This window comes from Taeniopygia guttata, chromosome 15, assembly GCF_048771995.1.
Source record: "Taeniopygia guttata chromosome 15, bTaeGut7.mat, whole genome shotgun sequence".
Lineage (NCBI taxonomy): Eukaryota > Metazoa > Chordata > Aves > Passeriformes > Estrildidae > Taeniopygia > Taeniopygia guttata.
In genome coordinates, this window is record NC_133040.1 from 6,573,489 (window position 1) to 6,598,474 (window position 24,986).

The following is a 24,986-nucleotide window of genomic DNA, read 5'->3' on the forward strand; positions in this document are numbered from 1 at the left end:
ATGTTAAGAGGAAAGCCAAATAAAATCACACCACCTTAGTATGTGAATCAATTTGCAGATTAAACATATGGAGCTAAGTTAATGATTAATGTGCAGGTGCTGAGCACACTATGTTTCTTAATAAGCTTTAAGATTATCAGTAACACTTCCCTTAGTTTCCTTACACCCCACTGAAGTTAAACCAAAACTTCTGTTATTTATGCACACAAACCTTCTTTTGCACAAGCAAGGCCTCCAGACCCTCCACCAATGACCAGAAGATCATACTCGTTCTTTCCTGTGAAGAGGACGTGAAAAAAAAGAAGGAATAGAAACAGACCAGGAAGATGGGAGAGGTATGTAAGAAGGACAGCATCAGAGTACACCTATTTTTACAATTGATTATTGCTGATTTGGGTTTTCCTCACTTCAGCGCTGTGGTTTTCTCATTAAGCTATCTACTCTGGCTTTGTGAATGAAATACAGAAAATAAAGCACTTCAAACGAAGTAAGAAAATAGATTGAATTTTTACATAATGACCCAAGAGGCTCATAATTAATACAACTGAGATCCAGTACAGGTCTCTGTCTCGGAATTACAGCAGCAAATTCTACGCAGATATTTTTCCGCGGGGTCGCCTTATCGGACTCAGAGCTTTAGGCGCCGTGAGTGCCCTGCCGGGCGTGTGGCGCGGGCAGAGGGGAGCTGGCCCTGCTGCCCCCCCGGCCACCGCCCAGACCGGCCTCGGAGCGAACCCGCCCCGGCTCCGGTGCGGGCGAGGCGGCGGCAGCAGCCGCGGGGAGCGATGACTCCTTCCAGTGAGGGTGAGTAAGGGTCGCTGCTGCTTTCCGAGCCCTCAGGGGCAGGGCGGGCACCGAGCCCACATAGCACCCGAGCCCTGGCGGGGAGGCTTCCCCTGGAACTGCCGAGCGGGCGGGGAGGGCCGCTACCCTTTGGCGCTAATGCTGCGGGAGAGGTTTGCCTGCCTCTGGGGCAGCCCCAGCCCCACTGCGGAGCCCCCACCCCGCTGCACCGTCCTCTGAACCTGGGGGTCCCTCAGCGCCCAGGGGCCGAGGGACGGGCCCCGCAGGAGCACCGGGCGCGGCGGTGGCTGCCAGAGCCCTCACGGGTGGAGGCGGCCGCCGCCTCGGAGTACAGCGGAGAGGCGGCGCGGTCGCCAAAGCACCGCTCGAGTCTGTGATCTGCGGGTGATGGAAAGGCTTTGGGGATCTTCCCCGGGCGCTTTGGGCGTCGGAAGGCGCGGTCAGCCGCTGCACGCGGGGAACGGCGAACGCGCGGCCGCTGCCGGGCCCGAGCCCCGCGGGTACCGCGTACCTGAGAGCGCTCGGAGCGTACGGCACAGCCCCGACACTGCCGGGGGACGCGGCCGCCGCCACAGCGCCGCCATGCTGTACGGCACAGGGCCCCGCGCCTGCCAGGACCCTGCGGGCTGGCCGCACAGCGCCTGAGCGGAGGGCGGCGGGGCCCGGGGCAGGTCGCGCGCGGGAACGCGTGAGGGGAGCGCTCGGCCCGAGCCCTCAGGGGCTGCAGGGGGCGGGCACAGCGCACAGACTCTGGCGGATCGCACACACCGGCACGGAGCCGTGAGGGCTGGAAGGGACCTGTGGAGACCTCCCAGTGCAGCCCCCCGTACAATGCAGGGCCACCTGGAGCAGGTGGAATGGTGGTTTGGAATATCTCCAGAGAGGAGGATAGCACGGCTTCCCTGGGCAGCTATTCCAGTGCTCTGCCACCGCCAACATAAAGTTGTTCCTCATGTTGAGGTAGTGTATTTTAGTTTATGGCTATTGCTTCTCACCCTGTCATATCATTAATGAGATTCCCTTTCAGTCTTCTCCTCAGACTAAAGAGGTCCAGCTCCCACAGTCTCTCCTCATAAGAGATGCTCCAACCCCCTCATCATCTTCATGGCCTCTGCTGGACCCTCTTCAATACGTCCTTGTCTTTTTATACTGAAGAACCCAGAACTGGACTCAGTATTCCAGATCTGGGCTCCTCAATTAAAATCAGTTAAAATTTGCGTTAAAATTAGACATTTGGAAGGAAGAAAAATCCCACAGTTTGCTTGACTGGCTTCCGTCCAGATCCTGCTGTAGAAAGGGATCAGGGAGGCCTTTTGGCAAAGACAAGGAGCATGATTACTGCCCAAAACCTTCCCTGATACCCAAGACCTGTCCTGTCCCCTCTGAACCAGCCATCCCTCTGTAGCAGATGTAGCAAAAAGAGCTGCCACAGCCCCTCCTCAGGTGCAGGGCACTGGCTGACAGAAACCTCTGAGGAGGTTTGGACAAAGCACCTTCCATGAGGTGTTAGAGGCTACACACTGTGTTGCTCCCTGTTCCTGTGATACATTCAGGATTGTGAGCAGGACTCAGGTCTGGAAAAAGAGGTTCCTCTGCTGGAATGTTGGAGTGGCGCCCAAGTGATGTGGGTCAGTGACCCTGATCTGCACCAACAGCTTGCACACCTGGCTGGGCTGTGGTGGGACAGATACCTGCTCAGGACAACCTCTCAGAGTGCCTCCAGTGCCTCAGCCTCCAGCAGCATTCCCTATCCCTGTGCCACATGCCTGCTATTGACCTGTCCTGAACGGGAGCTGTCAGAGTTAATAACGCCTGTGATGTGTTCTGACAGCCTGAGGTAAAAGACTTCAAAGCTGCATTGATCAAAACAAATCAAGGAACGAGTTTTCCTTGTTCAGAGGTGCTGGCTTGGCCTTTACTGAAGCTCAGTACTTGCCCTGCTTGCTGCCCTAGGTACTGGGTCATATGTGTTAAGTGCCACCACAGCCAAAAGCAGAGTTTGGGACAAGAGAATCACATGCTTTTTCTACAGGAAAATAAAAGGGTTTTAGGCAGTCGTGGTTCAGGCTTTGGAGCAGGGACCCCGCTCACAAGGGGGCAGCATCCAACCATTTTGTTTCAGAAAACAGCACTCCTCTGGTCCACAGCTGAGGAGAAATGGTAGGAGATTAAAATACTCCAAAGAAAGTTTTACAGAATTCACTTCACCTCCAGTATAGTCTCATTATTTTACATCCAGTTAATGTTTGAAAATACATGAAAAAAACCAGGAATTATTATCACTTTTGTAAGTGGATTGATGACTTTTTTCCAGCATCATTGCTATTAAACCTCCCTCCCCACAAAATACAAGAAAACCAAAGGCAAGCCCCCTGTTGTCACTAGAAACACTGTTACCCACTGCAACAGCAGTAGAAAGAAATGACTGGAGCATACTGAGGGGGTCTTTGAATTAAAGAAACCTTGAGCATATTTTTATGCTTTTCAAGGTGCACACATGCAAAGTTGTTTCATGTGAGCCACTATTCTGAGTTGAATCAGGCAGTGTTGAGCATATGCTCTTCACACAGACTTAGTTCAGACATGTAGGATCAAGGGTAGAATTAACTCTCCCCAAACACAGCACAAGTTGATGTGAGGAGATGTCCCTGCAGCATTATAGTGTTCTGCTAGTAAGGAAAGGCCTTAAATGTGGCAAAGTGAAACGAAACCAAACCAAATGAAAGGAAGGTGGGTGTCAGTTTCTTCTGCTGTGTCTCAAGTGAAAGCACGAGAGGAAATGACCTTAAAACGCTAAGGGAGGTTCAGATTAGAAGGTACAGTTGGTGCTGTGCCACTGTGTGACCATGTGATGCTGGGGTGTGCCCAACCCTGTGGCTGTATCCCACAGCTCAGGATAAAGCACCGTGCAGTTCCACAGGCTTCCCAGCAGGACTGCCAGGTTCAGGAGAAAGTCCAAAATCTGTGCTGTGCCATTCCACTTGCTCTTGCTCATTCTCACAGGTTTGATCCTCAAGAGAGATAGAGACAAACAGCAGCAATGAGGAGTGGGTTGTGCTGATGGTGACAGTATCACTAAGACCAGCAGTTCCTGGTATTTCCTACTGTCAGCACTGAGTAGGTGTGTCTGTGCTGCACTTCAAAACTCTTTTTCAGGGACAGGAGACAGATAATGGTTATCAAATGTGCTTTCTACTGTATCTGTGGCTCAGCTCATATGGTTTATACTCTTAATTTAATTATTTTGTGGTTAGCATTATGTTGATTAGATAATTAGTGATACACATTTATATATATATAATATATCTTAATTTCTTTTAAGAAAACAAGTATTAAGTCCTTTAGCAGCGAATACATTATCAGGAATCATTTAGATAAAGCCTTGTGTTTCTGCAGTGAAAGCATATACTTCCAAAACTGGGATTAAAAAAACTTCATCCAAGATAGTTATCAGATTTAACAACATATTTCCACTGAATTTTGTTAGTTGCAGCTTGGCATATTTGAAGTCATAAATAAACTTGTACTCTAGTTGTGGTTTGGTTTATTTCCAGGTGGAGATGTTTATTAAATATACTTTAAAAAGTGTGGTATTCAAAGGATAAAGGAGACACCTGGTATCGGAAATGTACACAAATCCATTCAACAAAAAAGGTGCTTTGTAAGTCATTAATTGCTTTTGTTAGCAGGCAACTTTCTCCTTTTGAATTTATTGTAAAGACAGCTTGCAATTCTGTATGTTGTTTCCTTTGTAGCAAATACATTTTATTATATTTATCAATGGCTTACTTAAAATTCTACCTCACAAAGACGACCAGGACTAAATACTTTTTCTATCAAACCTTTTAAAAATTTTGACTTTTCAAGTGCATCTTCTTGTCTTTCCTGTTTTTCTGGCATAGTTTCCTTCATGTCTTACATTCCCGAATCAGCAACCAGAGGGTGGGGGGAAGAAGAGAGGTGTCAGGTAGATACTGACTTTGGAAGTCATCACTTCGTGTCCTTTTTAGTGGGTGGGGTAGGAAATCGATTCTCTCAAAGGTTGCATTTTGTGGTGTGACCTAATGAATAATTTACAAAAGTGTCAATGAACTCTACTGGGTCACTGGTTTAACTAAGCTGTCTCCGCTTGAGGTAGGATCTTTTGGTTTCTTACCATCTCTCTCTTTTAAAGATTATTCAAGAAAATTATTTTCATAAATTTGTCTTAGAATAGGACTAGTTCAGAATTTAATCTATGCCTTTTTATTCGTTCCTTCCTTCCTTAACATAGATCTTCTGTTCATAGTTTGTACTGAACAAGTAATTGATTGCAAGTAAGGGGAAAAACCAGCGGAAACAGATGAAGCTTCAAGTAACACAAGTTCTTGGCTTCATTCAAATGCTTCAGCACATATTGCCAAAAAACGTGAGGGTAGAAAATAGATAAATGTGGTAGACTTAACTGCTTCAGCATTTTTGTGACAAGTTATAAAGTCTTTGAAAGCTGAAAGGTTTTTTCTATCTTCTTGATAACCTTTTAAGAGGCACTGTAAACACAAAATAGTCTAACTGGATTAACTGTTCAAATTTAGAGTACAACTTTGCTGGCCACCTTTCTTCTCTTTTAGCTGTTTCCTGTTTTAGATATTGCCAGGCAGTTTCCTGATTCAGACATGAGTGGTGCTTCCTTTCTTCAAAATTCCTCTTTTGTGTGTTTCTCAGCAAGACAGACTAATTTGACTGTGGAAAACAGCAAATTCCCATAAAAGAAAATCCCTCCTGCTATTCTGAAAATGCAAGCTCAAAAGAATTTTCTTCCACTCAGTGTTTCACATGATCTGTGGGATTTATGATAATGTGTGTCTCTCCTGTCTCCCTTTGTTTCGGCTTTTAAAAACCAGTCTTTGTCCCGGATTATTAGAAGAAGGGAATGCCATTTGTTGTTAGGCCAGGCATGGATTTAGGGGAAAGGCTCTAGCTCCGTGCTATGCACAGCAAGTGGGAATGGCCCTGCCAAGCTGCATCATGTGACTGCAGCTGGGGGCTCTGTCCCTCAGCAAGTCGGCTCAAGTTTGTGCAGCCAGATCAGAGCTGAAGTGGCGACTGTCAGGGTGAGTCAGCCTGAACCAGCCTGAGTTATCCTGAGCTGCTGCCATTCCTGTGATGTTGCTCCCAGGCTAATGCATCCTGGTTCTACACCTTCCCATAGATGTGCCCTGGGAATTCAGTACCTGATAGATACTCTGAAGTCTTTTAAGATCTTGGCCCTACATAAAAATTGTATTACGCCAATACATTTGTAGGTCTCTGCAGTTCTCTAATCTGGTTGTATTAATATCAGGGCAGATTTTTACTATCTGGACAAGGATAAGTCATATGGATAGTATATAAATTTATGCACTGTGGAGTTTATAGCATTCTTAGTAATTAGTAAAAACTTGCAAAAGTATCCATACTTATATAGGCCGTGTGTTAGGCTAACAGATAAATTACAGAGAGGCATAAACCAATGTCTATCAGGCTACCAAAGAAACTTCTCCTGGGGGAAGAAAATACCCCAAAATATATTACAAGATTTCAACTTTCTATTAACTTGGAAGCAATTTATGGACATTATTGCACAGTTTGGATGGCTTAACCAACTGAACCTCCAGTTTGTCTAACTTGCAGTTATTGCCATTCACCATTTTTACTTATGTAATGAAATACGTAGACAACAGCAAGGGTTACTTGCAGGCACAGCTTTTATCACACAAGTAAACAGCTGTGGGCAGGCAGAAGCAAGTTTGCTCCTCCCATGCTTCGAGCCTGAAGAATATAATTCAGCTCCAAGTTAGAAGACTTTCAGAAGTGTTGTCATGGGATATTGCTCAATCAGGGAAGTCTTGGCACTAAATTATGCTGCTAAGCAGAAGCTGGGCTGACACCACCCACAACTTGCTGTAGTTAACTGCAAGGACTTCTCCAAAGAGCAGCTGTATACTTACACAAGGTAAAGCTGTATACTTATTCAGTGCTTAGAGTAAGTTTTGCTGTTTTAAACTCTTTTCTCCACAGCCCAGCATAAAAAATTTCTCTGCTAATTTGAATTGTGGGAGGCATCAGGGATCATGCAGACACAACCAGCTTTTGACCAGACAGGAAATTACTGTCAGTGAAGCTGGACTGCATTATTGCTTTCCTCATTCTTTGTTGTGCTTGATGTCTGGATTATAAGAAAATATTTGCAGAGCTATCTGTTATACATGGAAGGGGTAGTTCAAAATTCCTCTGTATTGACACTGGGAACTGTGCTGTATTGCAGGGTCTTGGTTATGTTTTGTTTAGAGCTACTAGAAACATTTCAATCTTCACCAACCTATTTTCCCCCACAATTCTTTATTCAATTAATCTGCTTAAAATTATTTGGTTTTCTCTTTTCATGCTCTCAGGTGGTCCCTAATTCTTTCAAGGATCTCCCCTGTCACTTGACAAAGCCTGAAGTTCTCAGAACTTTAGCTCCTGTTTCTGCCACATTTGGTACAAACACATTCTTTAAGTCTTTAAAAAGTTTCAAGGTTTGAGCTTCAAACACTTGTTGACTAGGTCTGAGCTTTGCAGTGAGAGAACTATTACCATATTGTATTAGGGATTTTTGGTTTTCTTCTGATCTTCTTCGATGGTGCAATTTAATTGCAGCTGGGTTATATTGTCCCTACCTTGAAGGAAACAATATAGACAGACAAACTGAGAACAAGGTTTGTTAGAATAAGCCTCTTCTTTTATCTTAGAGCTGTTTGTAGCAGAGTATTTTTCCAACTAGAAGCCACAGAAATTCAAATGTGCCATTTATAATGTATTGATTGCAGCTTCTCCTGTAGCTGCCATTAAGCCATTTGCTATACATACCTCGCCTGCCTGCAGCAGTACTCTATATTTAAACCACATGCCTAGGTCTTGTTCCTACCAATTCTGCTCTGGCTGTAGCATGCCACGTCTGAGCTTAAAAAGGAACTGAATCCCTTGGGCCAAATTCATTCCTGAAGTTGCTTGATTGAACACATTGCATTTATACTGAGCACAGATTTGGCTCACACCTGACTTTGTCAGCATTCACTGTGCTGTAACTAAGTAACAAGAGCACTGTCGTTAGGGGACAGATGAATAGATTTCTCTATGGTTATTAGAGCACCAAGCACCTTTAAGAAGTGCAGAATCTGTGAAAGGAGGAGTTGGGGAAAAGGACAGCACTCCTTTTAGAGTCTGTGTAACAGAACTGATAAGCTATTCCTGTGATGTGATCGAATGTGACTGAATACTGCAGGCTCTTGGACTCTTATTCTGTAAAATCCACAGGAGAGCAGCACAGGAAAAGATCGGAGGGAACAGCTTCTGCTATACTAAGAAAGGTACATGTTTATATTTTCTGATTTGTCAGGCTTGACATGATGTGTTATCTTAGAAAATGTCACTATTTTAAACAGTGGTGCTTATGAAAGAAGTGGTGTTTTCCACATTCTGACTGTCACTCATTGTCAGGAAGCCAGTCTGTGGGCAGCAACAGCTTTCACGGAGAAAGAGTAGGACATATTTGTGTGTAATGCATTTGTACTGTATTGTAAATCTTGACAGCTGAAAGAAGTGAGATGAGATAACCCTGACTAAATTGAAAATTTAATTTATGGCTATAAGTATGCTGGAATTTGGTATTCATTTATATTGAAGAAAAAGCTGAATGCAAGTCGAGCTTCAGTTCAGTCACATTTGGCTGAATAGCTGCTTTTGTAAGATGTATTTTATGGAGGTACTCATTCTCAAGAGGGAGTTCTGCTACTGCAAAATATCTCTGAAGAAGAGACAAAAAGCGAGTACTTTTGCTTGCCAGCCCTGTTGGTGCTTATAGAGTATCCTTCTGATGCCCATGATGGATATTTTTTGCTTTCTGTCCTTTACAAACAAACTCATATTTACCAATACTGACAACTACATCATACTGATGAACTCTGTAAACAACCTTAAACAACCTTTACTTTTTCTCTTCATTTTTGCTTACTCAATCATGGGCTTCTCCAACAAAGCCCTCAGGTTCAGAACCACATGCATTTGCACAGCTTTGCAGTATTGAAATACAAAAGAAAAACTTCCTGATTTACAGCTTTAGTTTGCATTAATGAGAAAAGAGTTAGATCACATTAACACTGCAAGCAACTTACTTGCCACCCAAGTTTAGCAGTATTTCTCAACAGTCTGGTACCCAGTTTACATCTGACAGTCTCATACTGTTGTCTTTCAGCATTCCTTCAGGATCACTGGAATTCAAAGTGACTGGGAATTTTTTTAAAAAACATAATTTTGGCAGCAGCCCTTGAAAACAGATCTTAATGTGTGAGGCCATTCTAAAGCTCTTTCAGAAAGCAAATTTCTAGACAGATACCCTCTATACCCACTCCAGGCACTTTTCTGGGGAGAGCTTTCATTCAGGATTTGAAACCAATCTCTACTCTGCTCTATCTCAGGCTCCTTCTTCCCACACAGTGTTTGATTACCTGCTATGCTGTGGTGAATCCCACATTGCCTGGCGTGTTAGACTTGTTAATTTTCATAGAAATAAGTCATAATTTCAGCAGAGATTTCCTTCCTAATCCTTCAGATCCCTCAGCGGGTGTCCTCACTACCATGTTCCAGTCCTGCACTCCCCCCAGCCTGAAGATCAGCCTGTGGACAGCAGAAGGCTGTGCTGGGAGAGACACAGATTTACAGTAGATTAGCTGGTAGCCTTGGAAGCAGGGCAGGAGCGTGCAGTGGGGATTTGGGACACTAAGGATTCAGCCCTGTGATACAAGGAAGAGACTGTGAAATAGGTCTGTCTGAGAACAATTAGCCATTTTGATCATTTATCTTCCAGCCCTTTCCCCCTAACTCCATCTGGGGCAAAATCAATAAGAGCTTGGTTTTATTCCCTGGGGAACATGAAAATCTCAGCTTAGAAAACTCTTCACAGACCAGCTCCTAGTGTGCTGTCTCTTTCTACTTTTGTCAGTCCATTGCCTGTAGGGTTTGTACAGTTCTGCTGAGCCACCCTAACCACTGGTCTTAGACACTGATACAGATAGTACAAACACATCTGGAGTGTTCCAGTAGGAATAAGGACTATCAGAAACAAACACTTCCTAGGGTACCTGAAAGGGTCTTATTCCTGAAAAGCTGTCTGCTTAAGGCCTGGTAAAGTGCATTTCTTATCCTTGAAGAATTCTCTCACCCCAGACTCCTGCTTTAATCATGCAGTGTGTTCACTAGGTCAGTCTGGATTAGAATGCTACAAATTCCTGTGAAGCTGCTTGTTAGATGGAGATGAGGCCTCTCTGTGTGGCCAGTTCATTCTAAACACTGCACTTCTTTATGGGGCACACAACCATTCTATAAACCTTCTGCTTTGGGTAATAGCACCAAATGCCATCTAGAGAAAGGCTACTGGGAAGGGAGTTTTAAGTGGGTAGCAATTATCCTAATTGAAATCTATGTGGGGAGAATGGATTTAAACATCCTTATGAAGTTTATTTGATGGGGCTCCCAAGTAAGCAATAGGCACTTTTCTGTTCTCTTCCTTTCATTCAGTAAGAAGAAAACTTGTATTTGTTTCCTTTCAACCTGAGAAGAGGGAAGAAGAGGGAAGAAAAAGGCCGTGGGAGCAGAAAACAGTCATCAGAACTTTGCATTTATAGAAGACAGAATTTTTTGTAGTCATGGCAATGAAGCTAAACTATAGTAATTTGAAAAAAAAACTGAGAGGAAAGTCTAGATTTCAGGCAAGAAATAGTGAAAAATTATATAAAGTCTGTTCAGATTGTTTTAATGATGTCAGTGGAAAATCTGAATGTCAAACTCCAAGACTAAGTTTCCATTGAAATACAAGCTATTCACATTTGGCAATATGATGATTATTCACAGAACAGTTGCACTCACTTGAAAATGCATAAACAGTAATGAAAGAGTAGAGGTAAAAAGATATTTTTTGACCTTTAAATGTACTAAATTACAAAGCTGTTGAATTGTGTTGCCTACAGCAACAGGATACAATATGTTTGGCAGAAGTTAGTTTAGACTTTCTGACCAAAATACTTTGCCTTTCTTTCTCAGGGAAAACATCAAGAAAAACAAAATGCCACAAAAGAGAGATTGCCTCATTCAAGACAGCATAGGACTAAGAGTCAGAAACTCCAGTCCCAGTCCCAGCACAGATCTCCTCTGGCCTAGTGCAGAACATTGTTAGAATATGTGTAGAAATGTGATGACTCTTCTGCATTATTTTCACAATGCTTCATAAACAGCTAATATATCCTTACTAGTGTGCAAATCCTCTGCCTACTTCAGTGCATCAGTGTCTAAAGGCATAATTTCAGCAGAAGCTGAAAAAGGTTGAATGATATAAACTTATAAAGTGCTCCCCATTCACCAGGTTATGTGAGTTAATAAAGTCAAAATTAGATTCTAAACCCTTTAGCACCAGAATGCTAAAGTACTGTCTGGATGCGTGGAGACTCGTAATGAACTCTCAAACAACCAACCAGTTCTTGGCATTTAGATTAAATGCATGAAAAATTATAGCAAGGCTGCATGTACAATTTTCCTCAAAGGCCTGAATTGTCAGCTGGCTGAAAGCCCTTTAGGAAAGCATTTGAAGCACTGCTTGTCTCCACATTTTCCCAGTTGTTCATAAACTCAAGAATAATAATATCACATAGGCATTTGCTGTGCAGACAAAACTACTTTGCCTTTCCTCAGGTGTTATCCATATAGTAATAGCAGGGACTTTTCTGAAAAAGATTTATTCAGCTTTACAGTGCCTTGAAAGTTCACACATGTAGCAGTAACTGTAACTCTTGTGGCAGCTCAGAGAAAGATAAGACAGCTCATCCAAGGCCAGATTAGAAAAACATTGCCAAAATGAGACTGACAGCTGAGTCCCCTGGCTCAGGGTCACAAAGTTTACTCTCATTCCAGAGAGTCTAATGTATGTGCTGTCTTTGTACAAAAGGGTGGTTTTTTTTGTGATAACGTTTAGGACTTAATTTTCAGTACAAAGCAAAGCAGTATCAGTTTATCCAAGCTAAAACTGTAATGAGAAGCTCTGCAATTAGGCTTAGAAGGATTCACCTTGATTAGAGAAATGTTCTATCCAGCAGTTTTCCACCTCACAAATATTGAAATATTTGTCATCTCTTATTTTTGCATCTGTAAGAAATGACATCTTGTAAATTACTCATAATGTAGTGAAATGTAAGCTTCAGAATAGTTCAATAGTCAAATTTGATACTACTTTAATCCACTGAGTGTGAATCTCACTAGGGTATATGCTTTTGTTAAAACTTAGGCCATTTAAATGTGCTTAGTTTCACATGCTTATTTTTCTTCTCAGTAAACATCAGTTTTTAGCAAAGGGATGTTGGTTTGGAATCAGAGAAGCAGTTGCAATCAGTAGTTTACATCACATTTCCATACACCTTCCTCTAACTGCTATGAAAACTTTATACAGTTTTTATGAAACACTGAAAAAGATCTCAGTTCAATCTGGTTACTTGGACTTACCTTAAAAACTGATGTTATTAATTGTTCTAATCATTATTTTTTCATGTCAGGGAATTCTAAGAGCAATTATTTTTTAGCAGAGGTTGGAAAAATGTATCAGAAGGATTGATAAGTAGCATTACTGAAAGATCCTTATTGTAACCTTTGGTGAAATGGCTGGAGTCAGCTGCATGAGAATAAAGAACAGGATTTATTGGTTTGGGCTCCATCACACAGGCATTTTTATGATTGTAGAAAAACGAAGATCATATGATAGTTAGGGGATACTGAATTCCCTGACTTAAAATCTGTTGGTATAATAGCAGATCCCTAAGTCTGAGCCAGTTTTCATGGTTTCTTTTAAAGTCATTGGAATGACTTAGGTGTTTCATCTCCATAGGCAGTTAAGTTAGGGCAGCAGATTCTCACATTTTGTGTCTGCTTCTCTCTTTGAAAATGTGTTTTTAAATCTCTGTAAACTGAAACAGAGGTACTCCCATTCAAATGCTGATTGTTTGATTATGGTGTACATCAGGGAAAAACTGCTGAGCTGCATTATCAACTTATGATTTGGTCTTATGAAACCTGCCAAAATGAGCCGGATTAGATGCATAAGAAAATAACTCAGTGCTTTAGAAAGACTCATCAGTAGTTTGACAGGTTTGGGCATGAAATTTTAATATGTTTTCTTTTAAACTCTGTCTTCTCAAAACCAGATGTACTGATACATGTTATTCATTCTTTCCCATAATGTTGTCCCTCCAGTTTTCTGTTTATTCCCTTGCTGAATTTTTCATTTTCCTGCTATTTTCCACATCAAATTTTAGCTTTCAAAGAGAAGGCTCCCTTTATTATGGTGTCTCTAAAGCACAGAAGAGGTTGCAGTGCTAACCTGAGTATTTGGAACCTCAGTATAAGCATTAAATAATAAGAGTGACTGCCCTGTAATAAGTGGTTATGGGAAACTTGACTGTGTGCAAGTTTTATTGCATACTTAATGAATCTCATGAATCCACATTAAAGCTAAAATTACTGTTGCATTTTCTAAAGCTGTCATAACACGACTGTCTCCTAGGTAGTGGTAGTTTTAAATTGGTTGAATTACACACTTAATTTTCATATCAAATATTTTCCAGCTAAGAATATGAAAGCAATTACCTATTTTGGTACAGATCTTTTTCTTCTCTGGGTGCATGACCATGACCATGCCTCTTGCTCTTGGCAGGCTGCCTTTACAGTCTACTCTGTCACTAAATTTATTTTCACACCTAAGAAGACAGAAATTAAGAGGGACAAACTTTGAAAAATACTGTGTAAAAAAAAGAAAACCAAAAGTATTATTTTCTCTCCTTTTAGAAGGTACCTTCTCTGGAAAGTGGTTTTTAGGATAATTGCCTCCTGAAGGAGCTCTGCTAAGAACAACCCATACTGCCGGTTTATGAAGGTTCTGGAGTGTTATACAGAAATATTAATAATAAAACACCCAATAGTTGAAAAACATTCCTTGATACTTCAAAAATAAGTGAACTCATCTAGGAATGGAAAAATCAGCATGTACTCTGTAGGTTATTTCTACCTGTGACCAACCCCTGGGGAGGCAGGTGGGCTCTTACGTGTGGTACCTCTCATGTGTGGTAGCAGTCATGTGGATTCAAGCGCAAAGTAAAAAGTGGCTCCCTCTGAGTACTTGATTCAGTCAGTCTGAAAAAGTCTCAGCATTCCTGTAGGACAGGGAGCAGGGCTGAGTTAGCCTAGAGAGGCTGTCTCTCCCTGTATAGAGAAATCTCATTAAATGGTCTCATATCAATGCTAACCAATAAAGGAGGAAAGCTGTTCCCCAAAAAGTACACTACCTAGTTCATCCTGGTGCTCCCATCCACTCTTGCTGTCTGACAGATCTTTGAAGGGCAGCCCCAAACAAGCTGGCAGGATCTCATAGTGCTGAAGCAACAGCCTGTGGCAAGGTCTGCTCAGAGAATGCCAAAATGTCCATTGTAACCAGAGAACTATGTCTGGCAGTGGTCTGCAGTAATTCTGAATGCCAGCACTCTTCAGGAGCTGGACTGCCACCAAGTGAGTCAAGGGTTTGCAGGGTCACAGTTTCATGTGTCCAGAGGCAGAAAAGGTAGAGACCTGCTGGCCTTAGGAAATGTTTTCTGGGCTCCATTGGCATTCAGAATAATTATCTCTCACCTGTGTCAGTAATCCAAATCCATCAACAACCATACTAAGCCATGAAAGTCAAGGAAAGACCAGTCAGGTGAAGCTAGAGAGAGATATTTAATGCTAAATGAATGATCTTTCCACAGCCCTATCAAAGTTCTCAGTGAACAGATACTTCACAAGTCTTCATGTAGAAAAACTAAGAAGAGCTGAAGTCTCATCTGAAAGGTGCAGGACAGTTGGGCCTGGTCAGTAGAACTATTCTGCACAGAGGGAAAGAAGAAAAATTGACATCCAGGCCTTCATGATCCTGTTGAAGTAATGAAGCAGGCTCACATTAGCTATCCAAAAATATTCAGAAGGTCCAAGAAGCAAGATTTTCATGTGCTAATGACGCTGGCAGGCTCTGAAAGGAAACGTCTCAGGTCAGACTTTGCAAGAAAAGCATTAAGGGTAACTTAACATTGGTGACTGCTAAAAAGCAAAAGAAATAGACTTTTAACAGCTCCAAACAAATCATACTTGCTCTGCAACTAAGATAAGAGAATGACTGAATAAAATCAGCTGTACTGTATCTTGAGTATATCTCCATGGAAACTCAGTCATCTTCTGAAGTCAAAATGTGTTCTGCATGATGATTCAAAATTTAAGTAGTGGGATAGATTTTCCCCATGTGTGTATGCCAAATCCCACTACAGAATGGAGGTCAGACCATCCTTAAAAATTAGGAATTTTCTGGGACAATATTGGGGAAAAAAAAAAGAGAAGCAAGAACAAGTAGGAAGAGATGTGGAGGAATGTTTTTATCTCCTAGAATGAGATAATCCCTTTGTCATTGGTCTTGGGTAACTTACGCAAAATGTTTGAGGATGTTGTCGCTCTTATTGGAGCTAGAACAGCTTTGATGCTGGAAGCTCCTTGTGCAGTGGCATGCTTGGAGCCAGGACTGAGCAGCTGTGTGGGGGAAGGGACCAGAGCATTAAATAAAGCTACTTGTTGTCTGCCTGTAAAATTGCCTTCTAAAGGAAGTGCTACAGAGCACCATCCATTACCAAGTGACAGAGAGCCTTTTACAGCTACTTTAGACACAAACATAATTAAACTCTGTGTGTTCTTATTCAGTAGGTCGGTTGTGGGTTATTTAGCTCAATATTACAAAAGGGACAACCCTCTTCTGTGCCACCTTAACCCTGGGTTGTTTTTCTCTTTTCTTCCAGATGCTGGAGAGCTCTTCAGTCCCTTTGTTCATTGTCTTCATCTTGCTTTTCATTTTGCTGCTCATTGTGTTGCTCATCAGGAAAAATGGCACTGCTGCCCTTATCTGGAATGAAATAATCCGAGAGAAAGTAACCAATTTCATCATGAATCAGAGCAAAGAACAGAGGATTTTGAATTTTGTCCTGCAGAATGCAGTCCGAGGAGACCCCTGCAGTGTGGTGGACACAATAGATAAATACTGCTCCCAGAAAGAGTGGGCCATGAACGTGGGTGATGAGAAAGGTAATTGCAGCAGGAGTCAGCATCTGAAAAGATCCTTCAAGATTAGCACAGTACAGGACATCCGGTTGTATTCACATGGCAACTTCCATCTGCTGCTGCAAAACCCCAACCCACACAGCCTTGTGGGCAGCAGAGTAGTTCTGTGAATAGTTGTGCCTGCTCATGCAGTTGTTTTTGAGGAGGGGTATCCAGTTACTCATCCAAAAAGTCACAGCCCCAAATGTGGGTTTCTGTGTTGTGCACATTGCAAGCGTGTAAGCAGAAAGTGGCAACTTAGGGGAAAAATCTAAGATTGCATTATACCTCACTTTTTACATAGGGTGCCTTCAAGGCATAATTCATTATGTTAAATACTGTCAGATCCTTAACAACCAGATAGCAAATTGAAAAAAAAAAAAGAACTTGTGTTTAACTATATGAATTTTGTGTATGCAAGCATAAATTAGAAGTTTCTGTTGAAGGGAGAAATCCTATCCATGTCAGACATTGTTGCTATTTAGAAAATAAATCATCTTGTCTCCTAAAGAAAAATATGGGAACAAAAGATTTTTTTCATAGCTGCAGGAAAGCAGCAGTCTTTTCAAAAAACTATAGTGGCAAAATGTTAATATGTTCCCTTATGAATTAGAAACAAAAGTACCTCTTGCTGGGAAATTTCTGGGGAGATTTGCTTAGTCTGGGATTAACATAGCTAATGGAAAACAACTGTAAGCATTGTGATAAAAATGCTCTTCTGACATGTGTACAGTTTTTCAAAGTAGCTCCTCAGCATACCTGGCTGGGGTGCTTAGGGGAGCAGAACTGTTGGTCATGGCTGAGTAGGAATACTTAAAGCTCAGAATTTTGAACATTTGTGGTTAAATTCTTAATAATTTCACTCTAGTTTACCTCTGATGGTCTTTCCTCAGATAAAAACCATCAAAGCTTAGGCTCTGAGATTTCAAAAGTGACTACATAACCTCAAGATGCCTCATCATCATATTCATAAACAAATAACACCCAGAAAAATATCCCTTCATGACCATGGCCTAGCATAAAATCCCCTCCGCTACTTTTTGAGTTTAGTTATCTAGTTTCTAGCCATACAAGAGGAAATCCTCACAAATAAATCTCACAAATAAATTCTTTTCTTCAAAAGGACTGAATATAGTCACTGTTACTTTTTTTTGGGAACATTTTCTGTTGTTAACAATTGACTAATGTTTTCCATCTCACAAATTCATGCAGTGAAACCAAATACTTTGCAGCTTTGTAAGCAGAATTTTCTTTTTTCCTTTAAAGATGAATATTTGGAATATGAAATTTTATATCAGACTACAGCACATAACATTAGCAACAAACATGAGCACTCAAAATCCAGGACTCATATATTTCACAAATATGGCCAGCTTCTGCACTAAATTCTTGGGAAAAATTACTGCATTTCCCCCTTCTAACATTATAAATTAGTTGATTCAGGGAATTACATAAGTTATATTCAGGGAATACAAGTTAATTTAGGGAATTCCTTACTCAGAAATGTGTATATTGTGAAACTAAGATTTCTTTTAGTTGAAAGTTTGCACTTTAGGACTTAAAATGTCCATAATTAACTTGATCACAGGCCAGTTTGCAAAGGATACATTATATAATTAGACATCAACTCTTAATTTTTGAATGTCCTGAGCAACTGAATACATGGATTTTTTTTAACGTTTCTTGTCACTAATGTTCTCTTCTGTAAATGAACCAGTATAATTTTGTCAAAAGGTAATCTTTTCCCATTTTAATCAGGTAAAATTCTAGACAAGACAGTGCAAGAGGCCAATCCATCAGTTGCCCTGGAGCTGGGAACGTACTGTGGCTATTCAGCAGTGAGGATTTCTCGGCTACTGAAGGCAGGAGCTCGTCTGCTCACTGTGGAATTCAACCCAGAATTTGCTGCTATAGCTAAACAAATGATTGAGTTTGCTGGAGTACAAGATAAGGTAAATACCATTTTGTCTGTAACCACTACAGCAAAACTGGTTAATTTTTTTTTTTTTTTTTGTACCCACGGGCCTTATAAATTTAACCAGTATCATGCTTACAGTGCCTGACATCTCACAGCAGGATTTCACTATGTTGCCTTCCAAAAGCCAGAAGAATACTGGGTTTCTCAATATAAACTAAAAGGTACAAATCGGTGTCCAGACTAACTACAAAAAACGGAGCCATAGTCCAATTTGTTACAACAGCTCACAGGAATCAATCATATTATGTGCAGTGGACTTCAAATGAGAAGGATTCACCCAAATCTAGCTGGTGACAGTACCCATACCTAAGTATTGTGCAGTCAGAGGTATCTTGACTCTCTATAGCTGGTTGCGATGCAGGTGTTTCCAGTCTATATCCCCCCCCAGGCTGGGGGATTCATGCCTGAGAAGTGCCTGTCTATTCAGCAGATATCTCACTTCAATGGAGCTGGAAACACTGGAGGAAATAAGTCCCACCAAGGGACATTCTAATGTATTAACTTCTTGAAGAGAACCTGAAGTACCAGTGACATGTAAAACTGCATTTCTCCATCTGACTTAATCTCCTGATCAGCTATGACTCATAAAACAGACATTTCCTTACCACTTTCTTCCTGCTTTCATGGCATATGGTGCTTGCCTGAAAAAAATCCATGTGCAGCAGCTGCTTTCAGTTTAACAGTAGTTACTCCAATAAACCTGCAAGGAAGATGTTAACAGCCTCTGTCCTGTCTCTTCCCTCTACTGGCCATATAAATTCTACATACTGTAGCCTCCATCTTTTTTTTAACCTAACCTGTTCTCTGCATTTTTTTGCTTCCCTTGGACTACAAGACTCAACTGAGATGTAACTAAAAAAAAGTAATTAAAATCACTGTTTTCAACAGGAGATTTCCATGTTTCCAGTAAAGGTACACATTATACAACAAAAACAACAGGTCACTTTTTCTGTTGTTAATTTAAAAACCAACAAATCCAGACAACCCAAATTCGTATTTTGAAACTTAACTGAGTTGGTTTGTCAAAAAAAAAAAAAAAAAAAAAAAAGGCACATTTGATCTAACCCTACCAAATAATTCAACTGACACGATATTGAGCTATAAGCATGATCTCTGATGTCTGGCTACAATTTACAATGAGCTGGGAGCATGTGATTTTTCTTAATGGTTTGCAATTAATCACATGGATTTGTATTTCAGGTAAAACTCCTAGAAGGTCCTTCAGAGGAAATTATCCCCCAGCTAAAAAAAAAATATGAAGTGGATACTCTGGATTTTGTTTTCCTGGACCACTGGAAAGACAGATACACACCAGACACCATCCTGCTTCAGGTCAGTATGCACAATTCCAGTCTTACAAGTAAAGCAGCAAATATCTTCATGTCTGTGAGGCCTCTATTCTTTATGAGGGACCTCATCTGATGTAAAAATGAAGACTGGCAGCCAAAATAGCAGCCTTACAAGGAAAGAGGATTTGAAGGACAGGACCCTAAACTTTTGTTAAGGACAACTGCCAACACTACATAGCTCAGGACTCAGTGAGTACTGCTGAACCGTTCTGTTTCTTGAACATACAGGTGTGCAGTAGAAATCCTACCTGGAGGAGTGCATGGCCTGAGTCTTACACTCCAGGAGTGTGTGCATGGTCACTAACCAGAACTTGACCCAAAGCCCATCCTGATCCTGGGAGTGGGTGAGACTTGGGACTGCATATCCCAGCTCCACCTCTAAGATTTCCTCAGTACCCCTTTTTTTGCCTGGGTCTATGGTGCCAGCAGAGCCTCTTGATGAAATATCATTTTGGTGGCATGGCTATGGTAGCAAGGAGTATGACTTGGAGTTCTTACACTCCACCTAATTAATTGGCTGCAAAGCAATGTTAAGAAGAGTGCAGACTGCCCCAGGTAGCCATTTCCCCTAGGGAAATGCTGTCCAACTATATGCCCAGCCCCAAATGTGTAAAAATTATGCTTATTTCTTCCCAAGCTGCCTTAACCCTTACTGTGGGTATTACAAAATAAGTTGGCCATAACATTAGTAGGAAGTGGCAAAGGACTTCTGGATAGGAAGGTATTTTCAGGTGTTAAGTAACTGAGATTGACAACATCTGTACCTATCAACAGCACATACTGATTCTCTCCTAACTAACAGAATTTTCTACAACTGTCTGCTTCTACAGAAGTGCCATTTTTCAATTATTTTCTTCACATATAAATCCACTTTTTTTGAGCCTGCCTCTTAGACTGAGAACCTGCCAAATAATTCCTGACCCCTGCCTGAGGACTACAACACTTTTCTGACTCAGCCTCCCTGTTTTTTTAGTTTTAAGCCCTGTCCTCCAGAAAGCTGTCTGAAAAGAAAATTTGTTTGGGGTTATGAACAGCTAGTATTGAATTTACACAGCAGTAGCTGAAGAAAACATTCCCTCCGTACAGTTATTTTGTACTCAGAAAATGCTTTCTTTTAAACTGCCTGTGTAAGGATGACTGAGCTCTTTCCACAGTGCATCCTTATCAGAACTTAGCCTCACAACACAGCCAAAGCAAACAGATGGTTTAGTTCCAAGGCAGTGGTCAATCTGATGCAACTGTGATACAAAGTTTCAAAAAAACTCCTGTGAAATTAAGAGGAGAAAGACAAAGAAAAAATCTTCAGATTTTCTCAGATGTCACAAACTTTCTGAATGTATTCTCAGCAGGTATTGCAGTATGAATAATGAATATGAAGTATGAATATATTCAGATGAAATATGTAAATATTGGAAGTGGTCCAAACAAAAAAAGCCAGACATGAAGAGCATCTGAAATCCTGATGACCAGTGGAAAATCCAGAAGCTTTTAAGCTTCTGTAAGCTGTGCAATAGAAACAGACTGGAGAGTATTTGACATGTCTCTAAAATCACTTCTACTGCGCTGACTGGTGTTCAGTCCCCAGAGGCAAGAGCAATAAGCTCAATGGCTTCTGCAGGACACTCATCAACACAACTACTCTCATAGACTGGGAGTGACAAAAAACACCCCATGTTTTGGCTACAGCTACTGCCTGTAACGACAGGATAACAACAAGCTGATTTAGCTACAGACTTTGTTTTAAAACAGCTGGTAAGCCCAGATAAGCAGCTTCTTCTAGACAAAAATTACCAGTAAAAATTAGGTTTTTAGGTTTACTGAGAATAAACATTGCACTTGAAGTGACTATTACAAGTTAGTTATGTCTTGTGGAAATTTGTCAGAGGGATCGTCATTGTGCAAAAACCTTACTTCATGCCCATATCACAAAGAAAATGGCAGAAATTGTTCAAGAGGAAAGGAAAACAAGCACAGAAAATCTTTCATTCTTTCAGCAGTTTTGGAGTTTGACAGAGACTGGCCAAGCAGTACATGCTACTCTCAGGTGACCTGAAGAGCTATTACAACGGATTAATACCATATTAAAAAAGTTTTTAAACATGAGGCTTGACAGCCGAAACAAAGCAACCCTACTATCATGCAGACATAGCTGGAAACAAGCTCAGGTGCAAAGCACACACTTCCACTTGATTTGGTATTTCAGAATCAGCATCTCTAATGTGCTAATAAACAGGAAAAGTTAGCAAATGACCACAAAGGATCTGAGAGTTACTCAGCTTCTCCCAGGTCTCTCTGACCTTCCAGACCTGTACCACAATGCGTTTTTCGATGCAGGCACTCAAGTACACCTGGTTAACATAAAAGTACATTACATTCAAATCGATGTCTGCTTAACAGCCACTGTGAAGCCATTTCTCTTCTTTCTAGGAATGCAACTTGCTGAGGAAGGGCTCAGTTCTTCTGGCTGACAATATAATTTTCCCAGGAGCTCCAGATTTCCTTAATTATGTCCGCAAGAGCCCCCATTTCCAATGCACTAACTACCCATCTCATCTGGAATATATGCAAGTGGAAGATGCAATGGAGAAGGCTGTGTTCTTGGGATAGAGAGAATCATTAATAATCAACTTTTGTTTCAAATTATGTAAATGCAACTGCACAGGTTAACTTGTCTATGCTTTACAGGTTTTTTTATTATTATGATTTTTTTATTTTGGAGCTTGTCATTAAACAAGCACTAGTGATCTTTTTAGGGAGGTAGAAACCAAAATATGGAGTAAGTTGGGTCTGTGCCACTGTTCCACATTAACTCGGCAAACCCAAGGTGATGCACATTGCTTTGGTTTGACCAACACATCATCAAACAACTGTCTATCACTTTGAGCTCAACTCGAACAACCACAGTTTGGGTTTAGGGTGGAGAAACACACTGCAACTTCTGAAGACTTGTGTTCCCAAGAGTGGAAAAAACAATCCATGTTGCAAGAAAAGACCATTTCATGTGCCCTATTTTTGCTAAATTACTAGCATGCCTCTTGATGCAGTGAAGGCCCCTATTGTGAGATCAGATACTTCTTTGAACATTTACTACAAAAGTTAATCATCTCTATGTGAGAGAAAAGAGCACACAGTGAAAGAAGGCAGACCCATGCAGTGATGAGAATAACAAAACAGAATTTTGAAAACACAAACAAATAAAATTAATCATGTGCCCATTCTGAGGCAGGGAAAACTGAAGTAGTAAACAGATTAAAATAAATACAGTAACAGGTAACAAAAAGAGCAGACTCTTTCCAAAAGAATACAAAACTACATAGAATTTGACTTTGATAAAATGCTGGGTTTCCCGTCATTATAGTGTACATACATAGTATGTGCTTTTAGGGGTAGGGCAAGCTGCTTTCTCTGCAATGCTGGGTATGTTTAAGATGCTGTATAGAAATAAAGTCCAGAGAAAATGGGTTTTAGCAGGTGGGTCCTGCACACCTTGGTTAACCTCAGTGCTGTTACACCATGTGAATTGTGTGGGTTGTCATTGAGAAGATTCAAAGCCAAATACGAAGTCTCTAACTCACCTGAACAATGCAGAAATCCAGTGGCATTTCCTAGTATGTCCTGCTGTAATTACATAAGGCAGCAATGGTCACATTTCTAAATAAAAAGTAAGAAACAACAGAGCAGGGGCATGACTTTCATTTTTTCCAATGAATTCTGTACTGCACATGAGGCTTCCAGACATAAAACAGCCACAGAAAGATCCAACAGTTGAAAATCAGAATGAAAATCAAGGACAACCATTCTTGTCTTTCCCAGTATGAATTCTTTCAAGCCTGTTGTGAGTTTCTTCCTTGTATAGCACTCCTTACCGCAGTAGTCCCTTTCCTGGCCTATGTGCTGCAGAAAATCCACCTCCAGAACACTAGTAAGGATCAGAGGATCACCAAAAGAAAACTAGAACAGGGTAAAGTGATAGAGGCAGTTTAGAAACGGACCAAGCAAACCATGGTGACCCAGCCAGTTTGTACAGCGTGCATTTCACAGGGATAGGAGAAGGCAACGCTATCAGAGTTTTCCTGACAAGGTAACTCTGTCATATCATGAAAGACACAGGATTTCCTGTACTGGGTTAGATTATGCAGAAGCAGCCTCAGGTGACTCTGTTGTGCTGTTCTGTGTAGAGCCAACACTGAGTTCTAACACCTCCATCTTGTACTGTAAGTCAGTGATTAGTTCTGTAACACTGCTCAGCAGCACATCCTCTTGGTATTCCGCTCAACTCCAAGTTATTGGACCAAAGTCCTTCAGGTGGCTGGAAGCAATTTTTGCAAAATTTGCAATGCAAAATAATCTTCAAGCACATTTACTGGCATATACAAGTTTCTAGAGAAGACTGGAAAATCTGGATACATACAGTGGACCAGAAAATTTGTCTGTACATCTTAAGCCTTGACTCCTAAGAATCCTCGCTTGTGTTTAGCCCAAAACACCTTTGCACCCAATAGATACTCCTGTCACAGCAGGGCACATCACACAGGCTGATGAGCAAACCAGTCGCAGGAGGACGAGTAAGAGTAAACAGGTAGACTCTTCTGCACTTGACAAGAGAGGATCAGAATAATGGCCAAAATTACTGTTCAAGGGACTGTCAAGAAGATTAGGAAAGATGGGAACCTGTGGAGTGGATATTTCAAAAAATGCAGTAGTGAATAATGTATTTGTAATACATGTGGCAAATATAACAGCCATCTTTTAGTATAAAAAGGTAATTCATTAGAAAGCATCTTCTACATGACAAATTGTAAAAATAAACACAATGTATGTACTATCAGAATATTTGCAGAATTCTGTATGTAAGAAAAAATTTTCCACTCCACTACATTTTTGAAATGCTCTTAATTATTGGTGGCAAGGGATGAAAAGAAAAAAGCCTGACTCAGTTTGCATGACTGACAATTAGAAAAAAGGTTTTTGGTCAGTTGAGCAAATATGATCTGGAGTCACTGACACATAAATGTGAAATCTCCCAGGGAAAAGAGGCACTTTTAAAAATAAAGTCACACTATGAATTCTGGGAGAAGGCAGACCGTGGATCTTCTAATTTGAAATTTAAAAAAACTACTGAGTGTTACTGCAACATCAGCCTATGACAGAAGACACAACCTATGCCTGCACAAACTGTGTATGGAATGGTGCATGTGCAGCATGTGTTTAAGGAATGCCCATGAGAGTGGACCACTAATAGAAAACTCTCAAGGGGAGCATTTTAAAGTGCTTTCTAATGCATTCTAAAATTCATAAAACAACATACATATATCTGCAAATTCTCACAGCTCATGTCAGAAATGGATGATCTCACCAAATACTGGTAATTACACCTACTGTCCAGATGACAGTTATTGTCTAGGTTGTCTTAGTGATTCAGGCAGTACATGAGAGTGAAGGTTGGTTTCTGCCAGAGCCTCTTTGTTACCTCAAAGGGACATGATAGTGTCTTTCAAAATATTGAACCAATCTGGTGTACAAGAAAGAAGGAGAATTTAAGAGGGAATCAAACCTAGCACTACTGACTTTTGCATAACGGCGCCCATGGAAGTGATCCCTCCATCGGAATTTACTTGGCTGAGTACAGAGCAGGGTACAGGAGCCACTGC

The 24,986-nt window shown here is 41.1% G+C and overlaps 2 protein-coding genes across 8 annotated transcripts in view; one reads left to right on the forward strand and one right to left on the reverse strand.

Annotated features, from left to right (window-relative positions):
- The window catches only part of TXNRD2 (thioredoxin reductase 2), a 30,938-nt gene extending 29,346 nt beyond the window's left edge, over positions 1 to 1,592 (reverse strand). Inside the window, exons 1-2 of one of the 2 annotated variants that reach the window (XM_032751250.3) lie at positions 1,316 to 1,592; positions 212 to 277 (exon numbers count right to left, since the gene is read on the reverse strand). In XM_032751250.3, the coding sequence (XP_032607141.1) occupies positions 212 to 277; positions 1,316 to 1,388 (139 nt within the window). In that variant the 5' untranslated portion in view covers positions 1,389 to 1,592. Of the gene's footprint in view, positions 1 to 211; positions 278 to 1,025; positions 1,268 to 1,315 lie in introns of those variants that run through there. The other variant, XM_072936303.1, reaches the window with a different exon arrangement.
- COMT (catechol-O-methyltransferase) lies at positions 164 to 23,010 on the forward strand. Of its 6 annotated transcripts, XM_004176561.6 has the most exons (6): positions 6,607 to 6,778; positions 8,122 to 8,174; positions 15,711 to 15,993; positions 17,767 to 17,960; positions 19,187 to 19,318; positions 21,763 to 23,010. In XM_004176561.6, exons 3-6 carry the CDS (start codon positions 15,711 to 15,713, stop codon positions 21,940 to 21,942), a joined length of 789 nt encoding a protein of 262 aa, XP_004176609.1. In that variant the 5' UTR covers positions 6,607 to 6,778; positions 8,122 to 8,174; the 3' UTR covers positions 21,943 to 23,010. The 6 variants fall into 6 exon arrangements, with proteins under 6 accessions (XP_030141335.1, XP_004176608.1, XP_072792406.1 ...); XM_030285475.4 differs by lacking the exons at positions 6,607 to 6,778; positions 8,122 to 8,174 and adding an exon at positions 164 to 335; XM_004176560.5 differs by lacking the exons at positions 6,607 to 6,778; positions 8,122 to 8,174 and adding an exon at positions 593 to 804.
- The last annotated feature ends 1,976 nt before the right edge of the window (positions 23,011 to 24,986 follow it).